General features: G+C 41.0%; 1 protein-coding gene across 3 annotated transcripts in view; it reads left to right on the top strand.

The window, feature by feature from the left end:
* THSD4 (thrombospondin type 1 domain containing 4) overlaps positions 1 to 22,023 on the top strand; it is a 1,279,073-nt gene that overhangs the window by 610,673 nt on the left and 646,377 nt on the right. For all 3 annotated transcript variants that reach the window (XM_063926205.1, XM_063926204.1, XM_063926206.1), the window contains exon 7: positions 11,298 to 11,434. In XM_063926205.1, the coding sequence (XP_063782275.1) occupies positions 11,298 to 11,434 (137 nt within the window). The remainder of the gene's footprint in view (positions 1 to 11,297; positions 11,435 to 22,023) is intronic.

Here is a 22,023-nt window from a genome sequence, read left to right as displayed (position 1 = left end):
TACACGTAAAGGTAACGCCAAACGCTCTGTCTGCCTCCGTGCGATTAGGTACGCCTCTCTGTGACTAGGCGCGCCTCCCTACGCCCTGGTACGCTGCGTATGCTCGATCGGGACAAACGCCTCAGCCAGTCAAGATAAAGGTGGCTACATCTGTATCTGCCTTCGCTTTCACAGGATCAGTCACAGCTAATTGATGACCGTTAAACACCTTCCAGGGTGTGACTGTTCTCTCATTGGCATGTATTTGTTTCAAAGTTCTTATATACCATTTTAGCCAGCGACAAATGGCAGCCAAACATAACCCCATACCACCTCTGTAACATTTTTTATTAATATTGAATAAATTATTGTCAATATTTAAAAATTACAAGCTATAAAATGACGATGTGAAAACAGTTCCAATAGCAATGCAAATATGTTAATGACCATTTAATAACTATTCTCATTAATTGTATAGTAATGAATCACTCACTCACAAAGTCGTTCACAGTTTATACAGAATATTATTATTTTTCTGTTTTTAATTGACTGTTTGTGTTATGCGTATGTTTCACTATATAATGATCATACACATACAATAGGTGACATCTTGAACATGGGACTTAATAAGCATATACACAGTACATATTACTTTCCAGCTGCTTACACAAAAATCTGCTCCAGGGATAAATCTTTATAACCTATGATAATTACTGAAACATGGAGACATTTTACATATATGCCATAGTTGCCTGAACTACTGTAATTCAAGTCAGTTAAAACTGACTTTTTGCTCGTCAACATGCTTAAACCTAGCAGTCATACAGTACTTCTTATTTGCTTCCTATTAGATGCACAGTAATAAAATAGAAAATGTGGGTAAGTTAAGCAACTGAATGAAAAATAGTATTAGAGACCAAGAGGCATAATAAAGTGCTTTTGCCTCAAAATTTAAAGTGGTACTATTGCTAAATACAAAGCCTTGTGTGTTTTGCAATTAATATTAGTTCAACTTTAAATTTGGAGGCTTCATAAATATACTTCCCATCAATGGGGGTAATTCCAAGTTGATCGCAGCAGGATTTTTGTTAGCAATTGGGCAAAACCATGTGCACTGCAGGGGAGGTAGATATAACATGTGCAGAGAGAGTTAGATTTGGGTGTGGTGAGTTCAATCTGCAATCTAAATTGCAGTGTAAAAATAAAGCAGCCAGTATTTACCCTGCACAGAAACAATATAACCCACCCAAATCTAACTCTCTCTGCACATGTTATATCTGCCTCCCCTGCAGTGCACATGGTTTTGCCCAATTGCTATCAAAAATCCTGCTGCGATCAAATTGAAATTACCCCCAATGTAACATTCTTTGTAATGAGATATAAATGTAGAGATTCAAAAATCACTTAGTACAGCTGCCATTGAGGCAAAAAATATTTATTTATAATTTATGAAGGTAAAAATTACAACTGATTTTTAATGTTCATATTGATGCTGTAATTCTGCTGTACAGTTTATTTTGGACTTAACTGAAAATACAACGCATAAATAATTCATATTAAAGAGACACATTTTTAATTAAGGGTAAATTTAAACATCTTATCAATTCGAAAGTTTTAGAAACATGAAATTGCAATCCTGTATATATAGATTTAGGAGAACCACACAGCTAGTAATGTAGTTACAATTATTGATATAGAATTCTAAATCTACATTTTAAAAATTAATTTTCCAACTGTTCCTCTGGGGTCTGCAGATCTAAATCTACTGTAATTCAATCTGTGGTATTATCATTAGCTGGAGTAGTGCATTAAATGGCGACTGCTCTAAGCAATAAAACGAATAACTGGTGAGTGCTTCATTAATAATCACCATTTAAACTGCAGTTCAGTAATACTCACTGTTAACTATGGTGCTATAGTTTCATTATAATAGTGTCATATATATTTCCTCTAAAATAGACAGCTGATGATCCTACCATTGGGTTAATTTACACACACTCTTAGAAAGCCTTAAGATTCTAAAGACTAGTACCCAACTTATCTATCATCTTAAAAATCAGTGCGTTATTCCAAAAAAGAAAAAATAATAATATAAACTTTCATTGAAGAATAATAATAATAATAATAATAATAATAATAATAGTAATAATAATAATAATAATAATAATAATAATACTGCCAACCAGCTCAGATAATCAAAGCTAGGAGTTTTCATGTTCTCTTCTCTAGCCTGCTAGTCACAGGTGTTTTTCCACGCATGTTGCATGTAATTGGCAGGACTTTGAAGGTGACTCCCAAGTTAATTTCAGAGTGTATGCTATAACTCATATAAACATGTTATGTCCCTATTAGTATATTTACAGTAAGTCACTGAATGCCACTTCAAGTGGCAGTTTCTTATCAGAAGTCCTCGTTGACTTTGGTTGTCTAACACTTTTTCCCCCCATGTGGCCCTTCATCAGGCATATGTAAAAAGAAACGGTAAACAAAAACAAAAGGTACAGTACTTGCCAAAAAACTATTACAACTAATCAGAACTAAACTAAAAATTGTATGTTTCTATTGCCACCCTTTGCAATACTGTATATTACATTTTTTGCAGCATCTCAAAACAATATCCTGATCGTATTTTGATTTCTTTAGCGTTGTGCCAAATATTTTTTACAATTGTTGAATTTGTAATCTAGCCATCTGAGACTGTCAAAAGTTAATTAGATGCTTATTTGCAGTGTCTTCCCCATATTGCTCACAAGGCTGTTAAATCTGTTTAATCTTTGGTGGTGCTTTAGATACCCCAAGGAATTTAGGCATAAGACTGAGACACTGCTCAGGGACCTAATGCGTTAAGTGCACTCTCACTAAAACATATTATTATTATTACAATACATATAATAATAATAATAATAATAGTAATAATAATAATTATAATGCTAATTATAATTTATTTATTTTTTTGCAGCAAAATTGGCAGCAACATATTGCTGTTTAAGGACAGAATATAGAAAAATTATTTATATATCACTGCGCTATGATAGTCTCCAATGGGGTATAGGGGAGGCAGAAATGGCATTTCTAATAAAATGGTGCTTAACAAAAAAAAAAGAAGTTATATTTTGTTGGATTATCCACTAAACATTTTGCTAGTTTGAGGCGCATGCAGACAGAGGAAATCTTCAAGTGGTGTTAAGCTCATATTGACTTCTCTCTGCTATTCCCTCCCCTACAATAAATATGTTGTGATACGAACACGTACTGTTTAGGGCCTCACAAATTGGCATTGCCTACAAGATCCAAGTCGCATCATTATAAAATCCATTCTATTCACTGACACACATTCTACCTCCAATCTAATGACAGCCTTACGCCAAAAAATCCGAATATGTGGTTTAATCACCAAGATCACCAAGATCTTCAATAAATCGCTGGAGCTACAGAAAGTCCCTTCCTGCCTCAAAAGGTCTACTATAGTCCCGGTCCCCAAGAAACCCACTATCACGAACCTGAACGACTACAGGCCGATAGCACTGACGTCTGTGGTCATGAAAACGTTCGAGCGTCTGGTTTTGAATCACCTGAAAACTGTGACTGGCCCCCAACTGGACCCCCTGCAGTTCGCCTATCGCTCGAATCGGTGTGTCGAGGATGCAGTCAACCTGGGCCTGCACTACATTCTACAGCACCTAGACATTCCCGGTACCTACGCGAGGGTCCTGTTTGTCAATTTCAGCTCGGCCTTCAATACAATCGTCCCCAGCATCCTCCACCCCAAATTACTTCGCCTAGGGGTCCCAGAAGCTACCTGTTCCTGGATAATAGACTTCCTGACATATAGGACACAGGTGGTGAAAGCGGGGGAATTCACCTCTCAAGCGCGGTCCATCAGTACAGGGGCCCCTCAGGGCTGTGTCCTCTCACCCCTGCTCTTCTCCCTGTACACAAATGACTGTACCTCAGAGGCGCAATCAGTAAGGATCATCAAATTCGCCGATGACACCACCGTCATCGGCCTCATCAAGGATGGGGACGAATCGGCCTATAGACGGGAAGTAGACCGGCTGGCCCAGTGGTGCATCCACAACAACCTTGTCCTCAACCCCCTCAAAACTGTCGAGATGATAGTGGACTTCAGGAAGAAGTCATCTAGTGCACCTCCGCTAACGATTGCTGACAGTGTGGTATCGCTAGTGGACTCCTTCAAGTTTCTAGGGACCACAATCTCCAGGGACCTTAAATGGGGGTCCAACACTGACGCCACTGTTGGGAAAGCGCAGCAGAGGTTGTTCTTCCTCAGGCAACTAAGGAAGTTCAACATCCCACAGAAGCTCCTGCTCCTCTTCTACTCCGCGATTGTGGAGTCGGTACTGTGCTCCTCGATACTCGTATGGTACAGCTCCGCCAGCGCGAGGGACAGATGCAGGCTCCAAAAGGTGATCAGAACCGCAGAGAAGATCATCGGGGCCGACCTTCCCTCAGTCCAGGACCTGTACTTGTCCAGAGCTAAAAAGCGGGCAATGAAGATAGTAAAAGACCAGCTACACCCCGGCCACAGCATGTTTAACTTGCTTCCTTCAGGCAGGCGTTACAGGGCTGTCCCCGCCAGATCCACCAGAAGCCTCAAAAGTTTCTTTCCCCAAGCTGTCCGCCTGCTGAACTCCTGAACATTGACTGACTAGACGTACATGTAACTCACTTGTGTCCCTACGGTATACCTATCTGTGTAGCTTTACTTGCCCCCCCCACACACACACACACACACACACACACCTGCTTACCTGTTACCTACTTGGCTGTTGTATAGCAAACCGAAGACAAATTCCTAGTATACGTAAGTATACCTGGCCAATAAAGCTGATTCTGATTCTGATTCTGATTCTGATATGGAATACTCTCCAAGCTAGAGGCTAGTGTTTCAGTTAGACCATTTTTGCCATGCTAATGCAATCCCCTTCTGTGTATACAAAAAGACCAAGCAGTAACCTTTATATCCCTTTACCTTACATTACCTTTGCTCAAAACATGTACTTGTACTGTCTGAATCAATCCCTCATTTCCTATTAGATTGTAAATTGTTATGGGTAGGACACCCTCTCTGTTATGCACCTTTAATCATAGTTTGTAATAATTTTGTTTCCTATTGTATGTCCAGAGAGCTGTGGAATTTCAGGGTTCTGTAAACAATATAATGCCTATATAAGCACCACTGAAATGCATGTTTTTCAGTACAGGCATACAGTACTGTCCCTTGCAATTAGTATTTTCAATGTAAATGGAGGACAAAGTGTTACCTAATAACAATTTCCTCCATATGCGCAGTAGGTAATCATAAATCTAAGTACAAAAATTACATCATTTTGTAAGGAATATAAAAATACTTATGATTTATGGCTGACCGAATGATCATGATGATGGGCCTATTTATATGTGGAGACCTGGAGCTGTAGACCCTGTCCACCCTATTGTTAGCCTGAGCAGGCCAGGTAGTTTGGTGATTTTGTAGGATTGTATTTCCCTGAGAAAGGCAACAGTATATTGCTGAATAAACTATGTAAGCAGAAATGTCCATATTAGCTCTCAGTAATACACAGTACAAAGGTCAGTCTAATATAACATTTATTGTCTGCCAAGTTGTTTTCCAAAAAATGATTGCTCATGGAAGAAAAATGTATCTAGCGTATTTCTGCTAATCATATAATAATGCTTTGCTGTATTTCCCACCATAATACAAAATAACTACTTTATCACAGATTTTTTTGTTTTTACCTAAAAAGTGAACTTTTTCTTACAGCACTGACACATATTCTTTGTTCCAGATTTTTAAAAAGTCAATAATTTACTTGGAAGAACCAGGATTGGTTATGTTGTGTAAATGATTGCTGCTTTAAAAATCTGGCCAGACTCGCACAAAGTCCTGCACTTCCTGGTTCTTGCAGGCTATTACATGTAGCCCTTGGTATCTCATGGTGCCCTCCCCACCCTATATATGACATTTGACTACATACGGTCAAGTATACATTCAAGTAGGCTAAAGGACCTCTGATGTTACAACTATGTGACCCACGGCAGCAGGAGGAGGAGCAAGGTCAGCTCAAGTTAAAAACATGGGACACAATGTTTTGTTTACCCTGACATACTAGCATCGCTTGGCACAGGCAACTATTCCCTATAAATGTCCACATGGAAAGTAAAACTGCTAGCCCACTAACCTACACTCCTCCCCCTGCCATTGCAGGTTACATGGTTGTGACATCTGATGTCCTTTAGCCCACTTGTATCTAGTATTTTCCATGAGGGTGGTACTACCTTTGCCAAGAATAGTGGACAGGTAAACACAGCATAACACCATTTTGATATGGCTTTATGTTTTTTTGTCAGAAGACATGATAAACTCAGCTATTCACAGTTACATAAATTAGCAATACATCGCCGTCCCCATACCTGGCTATGGAAAGCAATTTCTCTGTTGTTAAATTGTCAGAAGCAGTGATACCCTTTTTCAGGCATTTTTCCAGAAAAGGGGTTATTATTGACGGATAAATAGACCACATAATGATGGCTAAACTGAACATTAGGAGAAAAATGGAAAGGGGTAACACTTTTGTCCAATGAACCGTTTCAAATGTTTCCACCTTCTGAGTAGAAGTGAGCGTTGAGGTGTGCTAGGAGGAAAATCAGGGCAAAGCCAAGGTGTGTCACAGTTAGAAATGAGCGAGTTCAGTTCTCAGAGAACCGAACCCGACCAAACTTCACTACCCGAGCACGGATCCAAGTGAGGCTCGGGTTTTCCCGCCTGACTCGGAAACCAGAACGAGGCAAAATGTCATCATCCCGCTGTCGAATTCTCACGGGGTTTGGATTCCATATAAGGAGCCACACGTCCCCGCCATTTTTACTCCGGCATTGGAGAGTGTAGAGAGAGGACGTGTCTCCGTCCTCAGTGTCCTGCATCAGTTCAGTGTTAGTGTCTTGTGCTGCATCAGTCCAGTCACAGTGGTGGTGTCCTCTGCTGCCATATGTCCAGTGCTGCTGTATAAGTCCAGTCCATTGCAGTGGTTCTGTGTTGTCCTGCATCAGTACAGTGGTAGTGTCTTGTTCTACATCAGTCCAATCACAGTGGTGGTGTCCTCTGCTGCCATATGTCCAGTGCTGCTGTATAAGTCCAGTCCATTGCAGTGGTGCTGTGTTGTCCTGCATCAGCCCAGTGGTGGTGTCTCTGTGCTGTCATATATGTCCAGTGGTACTGTCCTATATGTCCAGTGGTACTGTTGTATATGTCCAGCGGTACTGCCGTATATGTCCAGCGGTACTGCCGTATATGTCCAGTGGTACTGCCGTATATGTCCAGTGGTACTGCCGTATATGTCCAGTGGTACTTCCGTATATGTCCATCGATACTGCCGTATACGTCCAGGCGTACTGCCGTATACGTCCAGCGGTACTGCCGTATAATTCCAGCGATCCTGCCGTATAATTCCAGTGGTACTGGCGTATAAGTCCAGTGGTACTGGCGTATAAGTCCAGTCCAGTGATACTGCCGTATAATGTCCATTGATACTGCCGTATATGTCCAGCGGTACTGCCGTATAATTCCAGTGATCCTGCCATATAATTCCAGTGATTCTGCCATATAAATCCAGTGGTACTGGTGTATGAGTCCAGTGGTACTGGCATATAAGTCCAGTCCAGTGATACTGCCATAAATGTACAGTGATACTGCCATATATGTCCAGTAATACTGCCGTATATGTCCAGTGATCCTGCCGTATAATTCCAGTGATCCTGCCGTATAATTCCAATGGTACTGCCGTATAAATCCAGTCCAGTGATACTGCCGTATATGTCAATTGATACTGCCGTATATGTCCAGTGATACTGTTGTATACGTCTAGTGATACTGCCGTATAATTCCAGTGATCCTGCTGTATAATTCCAGTGGTACTGGCGTATAAATCCAGTCCAGTGATAATGCCGTATATATCCATTGATACTGCCGTATATGTCCATTGATACTGCCGTATAATTCCAGTGATCCTGACGTATAATTCCAGTGGTACTGCCATATAAATCCAATCCAGTGATACTGCCATATATGTCCAGTGATACTTCCGTATATGTCCTTTGATACTGCCATTTATGTCCATTGATACTGCGTATATGTCCAGCGGTATTGCCGTATAATTCCAGTGATCCAGCTGTATAATTCCAGTGGTACTGGCATATAAATTCAGTCCAGTGATACTGCTGTATATGTCCAGTGATCCTGCCATATATGTCCAGTGATACTGCCGTATATGTCCATAGATGCTGCCGTATGTGTCCAGCGGTACTGCCGTATAATTCTAGTGATCCTGCCATATTATTCCAGTGATCCTACCGTATAATTCCAGTGATCCTGCCATAAAATTCCAGTAATACTGCCGTATATGTACAATGGTACTGCCATATAATTCCAGTGATGCTGCCGTATATATATATATATATATATATATATATATATATACATACATACACCCGGTTGCAAACCGGATTACTGAGGCCATAACAACTATGCTGGTGCTAGACGTGCATCTGGTATCCACCATTAGTGCAGTGGGACTGGAGTGCCAACCCTGGATGGGCCAGGTGTTTGTGCCACACACTTGTGTCGCTTAGTTTAGTCATACAGCTACCTTATTGTCCTCCTTTACTTCTTGGCATGATGTGCTGTTTGGGTAATATTTTTTTTGTAAGTGCCATCCTGTCTGACACTGCAATGCCACTCCTAGATGGGCCAATTGCTTGTGTCGCTTAGCTTAGTCATACAGCTACCTCATTGCACCTCTTTTACATCTTTGCATTATATGCTGTTTGGGGCCTTTTTTTATATCTGCCCTCCTGTCTGACACTGCAGTGCCACTCCTAGATGGTCCAGGTGTTTGTGCCGCACACTTGTGTTGCTTAGCTTAGTCATACAGCAACCTTGGTGCACTTCTTTTTCATCTTTTCATCATGTGCTGTTTGGGGCATAGTTTTTTAAAGTGCCATCCTGTCTGACACTGCTGTATATGTCCACGGGTACTGCTGTATAAGTCCACCAATTGCAGAATTTTTAAAAAATGACAGGGGCTTGCAGGAGATGCTGTCAATGGACAGAAAAATTGCGGGCCACTTTCGACATTCAGCCACTGCATTCCACTACTAGATGGGCCAGGTGGTTGTGTCACTTAGCTTAGTCATACAGCAACCTCGGTGCACTTCTTTTTCTTTTTTGCATCATATGCTGTTTTGGGCCTATTTTTTTTAAATCTGCCCTCCTGTCTGACACTGCAGTGCCACTCCTAGATGTGCCAGGTGTTTGTGCCGCACACTTGTGTCGCTTAGCTTAGTCATACAGCAACCTCGGTGCACCTCTTTTTCTTGTTTGCATCATGTGCTGTTTTGGGACTAGTTTTTAAATCTGCCATCCTGTCTGAAACTGCAGTGCCACCCCTAGATGGGCCAGGTGTTTGTGCCGCACACTTGTGTCGCTTAGCTTAGTCATACAGCCACCTCGGTGCAACCTTTTGTCTAAAAACAATATTGTGAGGTGTTCAGAATAGACTGGAAATGAGTGGAAATTAATTCTAGTGAGGTTAATAATACAGTAGTATCAAAATTACCCCAAAATTCTGTGATTTTAGCTGTTTTTATGTTTTTTTCAAAAATCATCCAGATCCAAAACCAAAACACTAAAGGGAGGTTTTGGCAAAACCAAAACATGAGCGGGGAATTAGAACCAGAACCAAAACCAAAATACAAAACACGAAAAGCACCCGCCGCACATCTCTAGTCACAGTGCACTTTGAGTGCATTTCTACAAACAGCATCATCTGCTTTGATATGTGCTGCAGATAAAACATTTAATTCTAAAAATAAAACTGCTACTACATAATCGTTGATACCAAATAACTATCTTGTTACAGTATATTATGACCTACAGTGCATATAACTATATCTTATTCTCACTTAGGACATAATAATGATTTATTGTGAACGTCTGCATATTATAGAGCAGCTGTAGTAGTGGAGTAGTGACATCTAGTGGCCATGTGGCTCAGCTGCACTCACAAATTACTGTATTCCCTGTTGAAGATGTTATGTTTTTTGTTGTTTTTACAAAAATATACATTATTTCAGATTGATGTATATATTATACAGCATGACTAAGCAGCAGCTTGTTTATTATGTAGATAAAGATCTCAGTAAATTCAATAAAAAATTGTTGTTACATAAAATTTCACAGAATATGCTGATTGTCTTTGGCTGTAATGTGCTTCAGAACAGTAAAATAAAATGAATTGTGTATAAATTACTATTGATATATATTATAATTATTTAATCTGGTAAATATAAACAATGCAATAGAAAGAATACATAATTTGCTTTAGGTTTCAATGTGTAAATGGCCTATCTTTTCTTTGTGCAGGTTTTCATTGTAAGCTACTTTTCTTATATGTATTTATTATTAATAGTTTGAGAATTAAGATTTTGACTATATAGTCAAAATCTTACAGATTTATCTCACCATGTGTACACACCTTTAGAGATAGTTATGTCATTGTTAGGGAATAGTTAGAGATACTTAAGTAATCCTTAGGGAATGGCTACAGCTTTTTAATAGTTATGCAGTAGTTAAAAGTAAGTTATATGATTATAGTTATATTAGTAGTACTGTATAAATAATCAATAGATAGTGTATTTGACATTTAGTTGTATTAGCTGTACATTAATAGTGTTATATCTTTAGTGTAAATATACTTTTGATGTTGCTTTTTCTCTGTAGTCAGGGCTTAGTGCGCTACTGTATGAAGTGCTTGCGTCCCACAACCAAAAGTTCTGTGCTTTCTAAATGATTCTTTCGCATAAAGCTTGTAGGTCTTCAATACTACTTTTTCCTTGATTACTGTACCTGTCATATTGAGTTAATTGGACAGAGCAGTTGATGCCCTCCTGACCTACCACACACAAGGTCTTCAATGTGGGCTGAGCCACTATTACTGAATGACAGGTGTGCTTATCAGAGCAAATCCCATTTACTACACTCATACTGTAGGTCTGTTTAGTAGGATGGCATAAGTCGCCACTTTTAATTAGTTAGTACTCTCAGCAAACAGTCAATTTGAACAAATATCAGAACATTTACAATTTTCCAATTGCATTTTCAGCTGTTACTTTTGTAATTTTCTGTTGCTTAATTCATCATATGCCCTTTGCAGTTTACTTATAAATGGAATTTGAGGTGCATGTACTCAAGTAGGAATGATTTTTAAAATATGCCTAAAGAAATGTATTTTAATCCCTAGGAAATGGGGCTCTGAAGTGTGAGTTGACATGCAGGGCAATGGGCTACAGGTTCTACGTAAGGCAAGCTGAAAAGGTAATAGATGGAACACCATGTGACTTAAATGGAACGGCTGTTTGTGTATCTGGCCAATGCAAGGTAAGCAAATCTTTGTTACTTTGCCAAAGTCACATACATTTCTAAGTGTCTTTTGTTGTTGAGAACCTGTATTATCATGTCATTTATTGTTACGCGATACGTATATATATCTATGCAGGTCTGCTATGCATTTACTACAGGTTGAGTATCCCTTATCCAAAATGCTTGGGACCAGAGGTATTTTGGATATCGGATTTTTCCGTATTTTGGAATAATTGCATACCATAATGAGATATCATGGTGATGGGACCTAAATCTAAGCACAGAATGCATTTATGTTACATATACACCTTATACACACAGCCTGAAGGTCATTTTAGACAATATTTTTTATAACTTTGTGCATTAAACAAAGTGTGTGTACATTCACACAATTCATTTATGTTTCATATACACCTTATACACACAGCCTAAAGGTCATTTAATACAATATTTTTAATAACTTTGTGTATTAAACAAAGCTTGTGTACATTGAGCCATCAAAAAACAAAGGTTTCACTATCTCAGTCTCACTCAAAAAAGTCTGTATTTCGGAATATTCCGTATTTCGGAATATTTGGATATGGGATACTCAACCTGTACTTTCTACAGATCGTGTCTGTGGTTACTTTAAGACTAGTGCAGCAAGGCAGTCATATATGGATTTTTTTTGTACTTTGAGGACTGCTGTTTTTTATTTTTGGATGAGCCAATAATTGCATTTTTATGGTTAAACATAGGCATGGGATATTGACATCAATGGTTTGCAAACTTCATTGTTTACAGATCAATGTCCAACTGGGGCTTTTTTTCCATTGATGGTGAGAAGTTGATATTTCCCATTTGATGACTTTGTGTCCGTTTATATTGTACTGCTTAGTTCTTGCTGCATTCACTCTATTGGCCAGCCTATAGGAGAAGAAAGCGACTGCTGGAATAGAACATTGAGGGCTTGCAAACATTGATGTGTAGCAGTCACTGTTCAGTATTCTTCCCATTGGTTGTGAAAGCTATTGGTTTCCCACATCCGATGGCTGTGCACTTATGGCAACAATGATGTTACGGCTTTGATCTTACATTCCTAGGTGGGCATAGCTTAAACATAACACTTATTCAAATGGAAAGTGTTCAGAATTTATGTCAATACAGCACTAAAATATATTATACAGTAACTTTAATGTAAGCTCCCAAAGAGTCTTCTATACATTTATTGTACCTATTTATTGCAAATGAAATTAATATTTAATAAAAGCTTAATTATTGGTTAAACAAAATAATCTGCTGATATAAGGATGCTTTGCAGACATTTTTATTTTTGTTCATGATGCATTATACAGATGGAGCCATGCTAATCATGGCTCAATCTGTGTCGGCGCACCTATCGACGGATCGTCTCTGTCCACGTGCCCCGGACAGAGACGCGTCTCATTCACTAGAATGGGAGAGCGTCCTTGTCCGGGGTGTGCACGCATCCATGGCGGAGACATGCCCCATTAAGTAGAATAGGAGAGTGTCTCTGTGCACTCCCGGCGGAGCTAGGTGGACAGATCGCCTAGTCAAGCCGGGAGTCACGCCTGCGATGAAGCCGCACTGGATGAGTGCGGCTCCATCTGTATTTTAATGTTTACAATTTCCAACTTATATGAAGGACTAAGTGTTAACCAGTTCAGCAAGAGCGTCACCATCGTTGCAACAAATTCAGTGACTAATGCTGGCCATACACTAGGATGACCAGCATCCAATCCGATTCCTGTCACGATTTCCCTTCAATTCCCCTGCAAGTTCTGGAAACACAATTTTTTTTCTTTTTGGACACACGATAAAGCATATGATCTATCGAGCGATCATATGCCTCACAAAGTACACGTGATCACCTTAAAAAAAATGCCGCACAAAATTATGCTGATCGAATGTTCCATCGAACGATGCATCATATGTGCATTAAACGTGGTATGATGTGCAAACGATTATGACAGATAATATGGGCTGCACGTATGATCAGGGGATGCGACATTCAACCTGCGGGACCATGCATTGCATCGTAGTCGTACCTAAAATATGCATAATGTGCACACGATGCATCGAACGTCGCATCAAAATCATTCATTCGTACACGATATTGTCCTAGTGTATGGCCAGCTTAATAGTATTTCTGTCTGCTTGCAAGTTGTCCTGTGATAAACAGAAGATTGAGCGCAACATGAGAGCTTAGACCACTATCCAGCAAGCAGCCATATTGTATTGTTTTTGGGATGAATGAAGTAAAAGATAAATATCTGTTTGTCCTAAGGATAAGCAATTAGTAAACTAAATGTGTGGATGAAAAGATCCAGTGCTTGACTCTGTATGCATTAACAATACAGTTGTTTGCTTATTGTAAAAAGAGAATAACTGTTGACTCATAAGGTTATCCAGATGTCCCATGTCCATAGATTATTTGTATGTGGAAATAGTGTGAGATGTTGGTATTTCATTTTATCTTAAATGTTCTAGATGAAGGTCATTGACATACAGTACTATGCATGCATATACTATTCCTGACTTCATTAGAATCCTATGTTACTTTTTACTTTTGTTTTTGATTATATGCCATATAGATTTAAGGCATTCATCCATGTCACTGCATGCCTCTTGGAAGTTACAGTACAAATTGTATGTATTACAGCTTGGTGAATCCTCTTAAATATACTGAATACATTTCTTTTGTATGTGCCATGTCACATACCTGCCAACATGTGGGGTGTACAGCAGGAAGAGGCACTTTCTGCTCATGCTTGAAAAGGGGGCTTGGCTTCATGTTATGGCACTTTATGTCATGCTGGGTGACTGCCCAGAGCTTGCCAAGCTGCTGGTCTGCCCCCAGTTGTTCTCTCTAGTGATTACATACACGTGTGGCATCCATTTTTGCTGATTTGTAATGTAAAGCAGCTGGTGAGAGGGAGAACCCCAACCTTTCACTCCCCCCCCCCCCCCTGCAAGACACTGCGGTATGCGTGTGGGACTATGTATCTATACCATGACTATTTATGTACCTTTCCTGTGTTACTAAACACACTCTTACGTGAACTAGAAGTAGTAGTATTAGATATATCTGTCCATACATGTAGAGCTGATTGTATCTTAGTACCTGTAGCTATCACACATGGCATATTCATTCTGTATCTTTACCCTTTATTCACATAAAGTGTTAGACCAGTTGCGTTAGTTCGTCTCAGTTGCCCGGAGGCAAGATAAATATTGGTGCCCTCCCCCCACTATATTTAGATAAATCTAAATATATATATATATATATATATATATTGCGTGTATGGGCGGCACTCGTGAGACTTTAGACAGGCGAATAAAGAGACGAACAGCGTCTGCGTGTCAACGTTTCAGTCTTATTTGACTTTTTTCAAGAACAAGCTGTAACAAGTGAAATCTTACCTTAAATAGTGAATAGCCGTCCTGGCCGCCATGCCCGCCTCTCAGTCGCCGCATGTCCCCTTCCAATGACGTCATCGCGCTTGTCCCATTCGCACGCTGCCGCCTTCGGTCCGTCACCTCACTTCCTCCCTTCTAGTGACACTTTCCGGCGCTAGCTGCATGGAACGCAGGCACGTGACCCGTCGTCGGAGGGGATGAGTGGAACCGGTGGTAGCCATGGTGACCTGTAAACAGCCAAAGCAACACGTGATAACTTAGAGCAAACGAATCAAATAAACAAAATACAAGCATATATGAATGTACATAAGGATAAATGAATAAAAGAGTGAAATGTGTTGTAAAAATCTACCGGCCGGGCAATGTAAGATACAGCGGGCTGAAAACACTTAAGAGCCCCTGTAAGGGTATATAATAAAGTGCAAAAATCACTGAAAAATACAAAAAAAAGCGCACTGCCCCATGAGTGAATGTAAACAACAATTAAAATCCTCGGAGGAGGAGATTCGGGTAAAAACACGAATCGTAAGTGCTGGTAACTGATGCATGATTCAAAATAAGTGCAGCCACAGTTGGCATTGCCACACGAAAAGGAGACTGCTAAGTCTGTAAGGCTGGTATAGAAACTCTGAGTGTTGTTAAGGATAATACTTGAAAACCTGTAGGAAAAATTCTACAGGTTATCCAAAAAAGGGAAACTAACTACCGCTGTCATTGGTGCAGCTCTGCTGATGGTCCTGCAATATGCTAAAAAAGGCATTGTGCAGGGGGAACGTTATAAAGAAGGGACTCACTTAGGATGCCTGCCGCCATGCTATACTAGTGATGCTGACTGATGTGTGTTATATGTGCCTAATGTATTACAATGCACGATTGGATGGAAGCTTCAAAACCATGCAAAGTTACAGGAAACAGGAGAAAGACAATGTCTCATTTAGGCCAAAGGGTGTAACTGAGTTCATTCTGTGGATCCATCTCGCCTCTAGTTGAAGTAGTTTTTTGTCTCGATCTCCGCCGCGGATGGACACAGGCACATGATCAATCAGTTTATACACCAGAGATGATAAAGGATGCTTTCTTTCTTTAAAGTGACGTGCCACTGGTTGGTCTACAACCTTGCCCTCCAGTGCCAACCGTATAGCCGAGCGATGTTGATTCATCCTTTCTCTTAGGGTGCAGGATGTCTTCCCTATGTACACCAAACTACAGGGACACCTAATCATGTAGACAACATATCTGGTAGTACATGTGAGAACATATTTGATGGCAATTTTCTTCCCCGAGTATGGGTGTGAGACATAAGGCCCTGTCTCCAGGTATCTGCACGTGGTGCAACCAATGCAACGGTAACATCCCGCTTGTTTTGAGAGAAAATGAGAAGTAATCCCTGTAGTTGGAGCTACAACATTGTTATGGACCAGCCAATCCTTCAGATTTTTGTTTCTTTTGTAGCCCATCATGAGTCTGGAGCCTGTAAGAGATGGTAATGTCTGATCGGTGTTGACAATGGGCCAATATTTCTTGACCACTGAATTGATTGCGCTGGATCCAGTATTGTAATTATTGACAAAGATGGTCGTCTTGGTTGCCTGCTTGGGCCTCTTTTCTTGTTTATTCAGCTGTGACCTGTCCAATTGCATCACTTTCGTTTTGGCGTTGGTTAGAGTCATCTTGTCGTACCCCCTGGCCCAAAATTTCAGGATCATCTTGTCAATCTCTAATGATGCCTGTCTGTCATCTGCTGTGATTCGACGTATGCGTAAAAACTGGGAGTACGGTAACCCCAGTTTTAAGGCTACGGGATGGTGACTTTGCGCATGTAGCGCGTTGTTTACATCTGTGGGTTTGATGTATACAGATGTGCTAAGTTCAGTACCATCCCACTGAATGGTTACATCCAAATAATGGATTTTTTGGTGATTGCACTCATATGTGAACTTAATGTGTGGATGGATCTCGTTGATCTCTGTCATCATCTGTCTGAAACTAAGTTCAGAACCTGTCCATAAGAGGAAAAGATCGTCTATGTATCTTGTGAAAAAAAAGTTGTATTGTTGAAACAACCCATGTTTGAAAAACAAGGATTTTTCTATTTGAAACATGAAAATGTTCGCGTAAGAGGGCGCCACATGACTACCCATGGCACACCCTCTCAGCTGGACAAAAAACTCCTTATTAAACAAAAAATAATTGCGGGTGAGCGTTTTCTCTAGTAGATCTACAAAAAACTGCACAGGTGGTCCAGTGTAGTCAGATGTCTGTAATAGATATTCCTTCAGGCAAGTGAGACCTTCGTGGTGCGGTATGCTTGTGTACAGTGACACAACATCTATGGTGCATAGCAGGACATTTTCTGGGATATTACTCAGACTTTGAAGCTTATCCAGGAAGGTATTCGTGTCTTTAAGGTAGGTATCCTCCGACTGTACCAAAGGTTGAAGATAATGGTCTAGATATTTCGACACATTACTGTAAAGGGAATTTCTGGCCGAAATAATGGGACGGCCCGGAGGTGCATCCATGGTCTTGTGAATTTTCGGCAGACAATAAATTAGAGGTACCTCGGGGTGCTGGATGGTCAAGGCTTCACATGTCTTCTGGGATATGCAACCCTCATTGACTGCTGCTGTAAGCATCTGAAGCAATTCATTTTTGTAGGTGCTGGTTGGGTCCCCAGATAGTTTCAAATATACTATCTGGGGACCCAACCAGCACCTACAAAAATGAATTGCTTCAGATGCTTACAGCAGCAGTCAATGAGGGTTGCATATCCCAGAAGACATGTGAAGCCTTGACCATCCAGCACCCCGAGGTACCTCTAATTTATTGTCTGCCGAAAATTCACAAGACCATGGATGCACCTCCGGGCCGTCCCATTATTTCGGCCAGAAATTCCCTTTACAGTAATGTGTCGAAATATCTAGACCATTATCTTCAACCTTTGGTACAGTCGGAGGATACCTACCTTAAAGACACGAATACCTTCCTGGATAAGCTTCAAAGTCTGAGTAATATCCCAGAAAATGTCCTGCTATGCACCATAGATGTTGTGTCACTGTACACAAGCATACCGCACCACGAAGGTCTCACTTGCCTGAAGGAATATCTATTACAGACATCTGACTACACTGGACCACCTGTGCAGTTTTTTGTAGATCTACTAGAGAAAACGCTCACCCGCAATTATTTTTTGTTTAATAAGGAGTTTTTTGTCCAGCTGAGAGGGTGTGCCATGGGTAGTCATGTGGCGCCCTCTTACGCGAACATTTTCATGTTTCAAATAGAAAAATCCTTGTTTTTCAAACATGGGTTGTTTCAACAATACAACTTTTTTTTCACAAGATACATAGACGATCTTTTCCTCTTATGGACAGGTTCTGAACTTAGTTTCAGACAGATGATGACAGAGATCAACGAGATCCATCCACACATTAAGTTCACATATGAGTGCAATCACCAAAAAATCCATTATTTGGATGTAACCATTCAGTGGGATGGTACTGAACTTAGCACATCTGTATACATCAAACCCACAGATGTAAACAACGCGCTACATGCGCAAAGTCACCATCCCGTAGCCTTAAAACTGGGGTTACCGTACTCCCAGTTTTTACGCATACGTCGAATCACAGCAGATGACAGACAGGCATCATTAGAGATTGACAAGATGATCCTGAAATTTTGGGCCAGGGGGTACGACAAGATGACTCTAACCAACGCCAAAACGAAAGTGATGCAATTGGACAGGTCACAGCTGAATAAACAAGAAAAGAGGCCCAAGCAGGCAACCAAGACGACCATCTTTGTCAATAATTACAATACTGGATCCAGCGCAATCAATTCAGTGGTCAAGAAATATTGGCCCATTGTCAACACCGATCAGACATTACCATCTCTTACAGGCTCCAGACTCATGATGGGCTACAAAAGAAACAAAAATCTGAAGGATTGGCTGGTCCATAACAATGTTGTAGCTCCAACTACAGGGATTACTTCTCATTTTCTCTCAAAACAAGCGGGATGTTACCGTTGTATTGGTTGCACCACGTGCAGATACCTGGAGACAGGGCCTTATGTCTCACACCCATACTCGGGGAAGAAAATTGCCATCAAATATGTTCTCACATGTACTACCAGATATGTTGTCTACATGATTAGGTGTCCCTGTAGTTTGGTGTACATAGGGAAGACATCCTGCACCCTAAGAGAAAGGATGAATCAACATCGCTCGGCTATACGGTTGGCACTGGAGGGCAAGGTTGTAGACCAACCAGTGGCACGTCACTTTAAAGAAAGAAAGCATCCTTTATCATCTCTGGTGTATAAACTGATTGATCATGTGCCTGTGTCCATCCGCGGCGGAGATCGAGACAAAAAACTACTTCAACTAGAGGCGAGATGGATCCACAGAATGAACTCAGTTACACCCTTTGGCCTAAATGAGACATTGTCTTTCTCCTGTTTCCTGTAACTTTGCATGGTTTTGAAGCTTCCATCCAATCGTGCATTGTAATACATTAGGCACATATAACACACATCAGTCAGCATCACTAGTATAGCATGGCGGCAGGCATCCTAAGTGAGTCCCTTCTTTATAACGTTCCCCCTGCACAATGCCTTTTTTAGCATATTGCAGGACCATCAGCAGAGCTGCACCAATGACAGCGGTAGTTAGTTTCCCTTTTTTGGATAACCTGTAGAATTTTTCCTACAGGTTTTCAAGTATTATCCTTAACAACACTCAGAGTTTCTATACCAGCCTTACAGACTTAGCAGTCTCCTTTTCGTGTGGCAATGCCAACTGTGGCTGCACTTATTTTGAATCATGCATCAGTTACCAGCACTTACGATTCGTGTTTTTACCCGAATCTCCTCCTCCGAGGATTTTAATTTTTGTTTACATTCACTCATGGGGCAGTGCGCTGCCTTTTGTATTTTTCAGTGATTTTTGCACTTTATTATATACCCTTACAGGGGCTCTTAAGTGTTTTCAGCCCGCTGTATCTTACATTGCCCGGCCGGTAGATTTTTTACAACACATTTCACTCTTTTATTCATTTATCCTTATGTACATTCATATATGCTTGTATTTTGTTTATTTGATTCGTTTGCTCTAAGTTATCACGTGTTGCTTTGGCTGTTTACAGGTCACCATGGCTACCACCGGTTCCACTCATCCCCTCCGACGACGGGTCACGTGCCTGCGTTCCATGCAGCTAGCGCCGGAAAGTGTCACTAGAAGGGAGGAAGTGAGGTGACGGACCGAAGGCGGCAGCGTGCGAATGGGACAAGCGCGATGACGTCATTGGAAGGGGACATGCGGCGACTGAGAGGCGGGCATGGCGGCCAGGACGGCTATTCACTATTTAAGGTAAGATTTCACTTGTTACAGCTTGTTCTTGAAAAAAGTCAAATAAGACTGAAACGTTGACACGCAGACGCTGTTCGTCTCTTTATTCGCCTGTCTAAAGTCTCACGAGTGCCGCCCATACACGCAATATACCAGGGTCTTGGAGGCTCAGGGAGGGCACCGGAGCAGCTTTGCTTGACAGTATGTGAGTGCCGACTCAACCTCTGCATATATATATATATATATATATATATAATATGGAGTGTTCTGAAAAAAATTTTTTATACTATATGCTGTACAGTATATATACATTTCATTGGGGCCTATGTATCAAAAATGTGATAAGTTTTGACATTTTTTCGTTGCTTATCGTGATTTTCGTGACTTTTTGATTTTTCCCCCCAAAGTATATATCATTTTTTTTTAATCGAAAGTGTGATTGTGATAAAGGCCCAAAAATGCGATAGTTAGCGCTCTACTTTTCGGTCACTTTATCGCATTTTTTATTGCATTTCAAAAAAATTAAATGAAATGCACATATTCTGTTTCAGAGCCGGACATGCACAGTGAGTTCCTTGGTGGCGTTCATAATTTCTGGATATTTCATACATGGTTTAAATAATGTTTAATAATGTGACTCTTTTATTTAGGGATTTATGACTTCATGTGGAGTATTTTCCTCTTTTATAATTACTTGCGGGATGATGAAAGTATGGGGGTATTTATCAAAGCTTGGTGAGAGATAAAGTACTAACCAATCAGCTTCTACTGCCTTGCCCCGGGTGACAAAAATTTTAGTTTTGGCCATTCTGTAATATTTGTGTTTTACATAAGAAGCTTATTAAGAGGGTTTTGCATGTTAAACCATTACAATTTGTTTTTATTAGCCGTCTGTTATTCTCTATAAGTACACTCACAAGTATAAATCACATTGTTGCAGAACTGCTTGTGCCATTAAAATTGCTTCTTGATCAACCCTTCCCTCTAAATAGATTGTCTTGTCTTTCCGACATTAGACTTCCTGAACAACCCACTCCCATAGTTGCTGACTTTTCAGGTCGGCATAGCAGGAGCTGGTGCGGGGTGTGTGGCTTGCTTTAGGGGGCGGTACACAGGCATGCAGGGAGTGCGGCTGCACAATCTCGTCATTGTGACCGGCATTGTATAATGAGGGGGATTGGTTATGATACTGCGATTAAGCGCAAATCGCATCATCAGCTGCTGGGTCCTCCCACTTCACTAGTAAGTGGGTGGCTGGGTGGAGGGCAGTGGGCTGGCTCCGGGAGACTTGCCCACGGGTCTGGCTGGCCGGGAGTGTTATCCGTTTTTTTAGAAACTTTGTGCATACTGGAGAGTAGGCATGTATGTCCAATCCCCTAATGTCTCTAGGGCCTAATTCAGACCTGATCGCTAGGCTGCATTTTCGTACAGCCTACGATCAGGTCTGAACTGCACATGCGTATGCGTATGCAATGCACAGGCACATCAGTCTGCAGTGATGGGGAGCACTGGGCAGCGACGGGCTGGTGCAAGAAAAGCGATCGCATGGGCAATCGCAAGGTTACTGACAGGAAGCGGCCATTTGTGGGTGGCAACTAACCGTTTTTAAGGAGTGTCCGGAGAAACGCAGGAGGGACCAGGCATTTGAAGGGAGGGTTTCTGACGTCAGCTCCGGCCCTGATTATCGCAGTGGTAAAGTAAGTCCTGGTCTGTGCAGAGACTGCACAAACTTCTGTTTGTGCAGCTCTCCTGCACATGCGATCGCACTTCTGCACAGCAATTTCCCCCTCCCCCTGTAGGCGGCGACTACCTGATCGCAGGGATGCAAAAAAAAGCA

The sequence above is a fragment of the Pseudophryne corroboree genome, chromosome 6 (assembly GCF_028390025.1).
Source record: "Pseudophryne corroboree isolate aPseCor3 chromosome 6, aPseCor3.hap2, whole genome shotgun sequence".
In the NCBI taxonomy this organism is placed as follows: Eukaryota; Metazoa; Chordata; class Amphibia; order Anura; family Myobatrachidae; genus Pseudophryne; species Pseudophryne corroboree.
The sequence above is the reverse complement of the archived record's forward strand: the minus strand, read 5'-3'. Positions and strand labels throughout refer to the sequence as shown.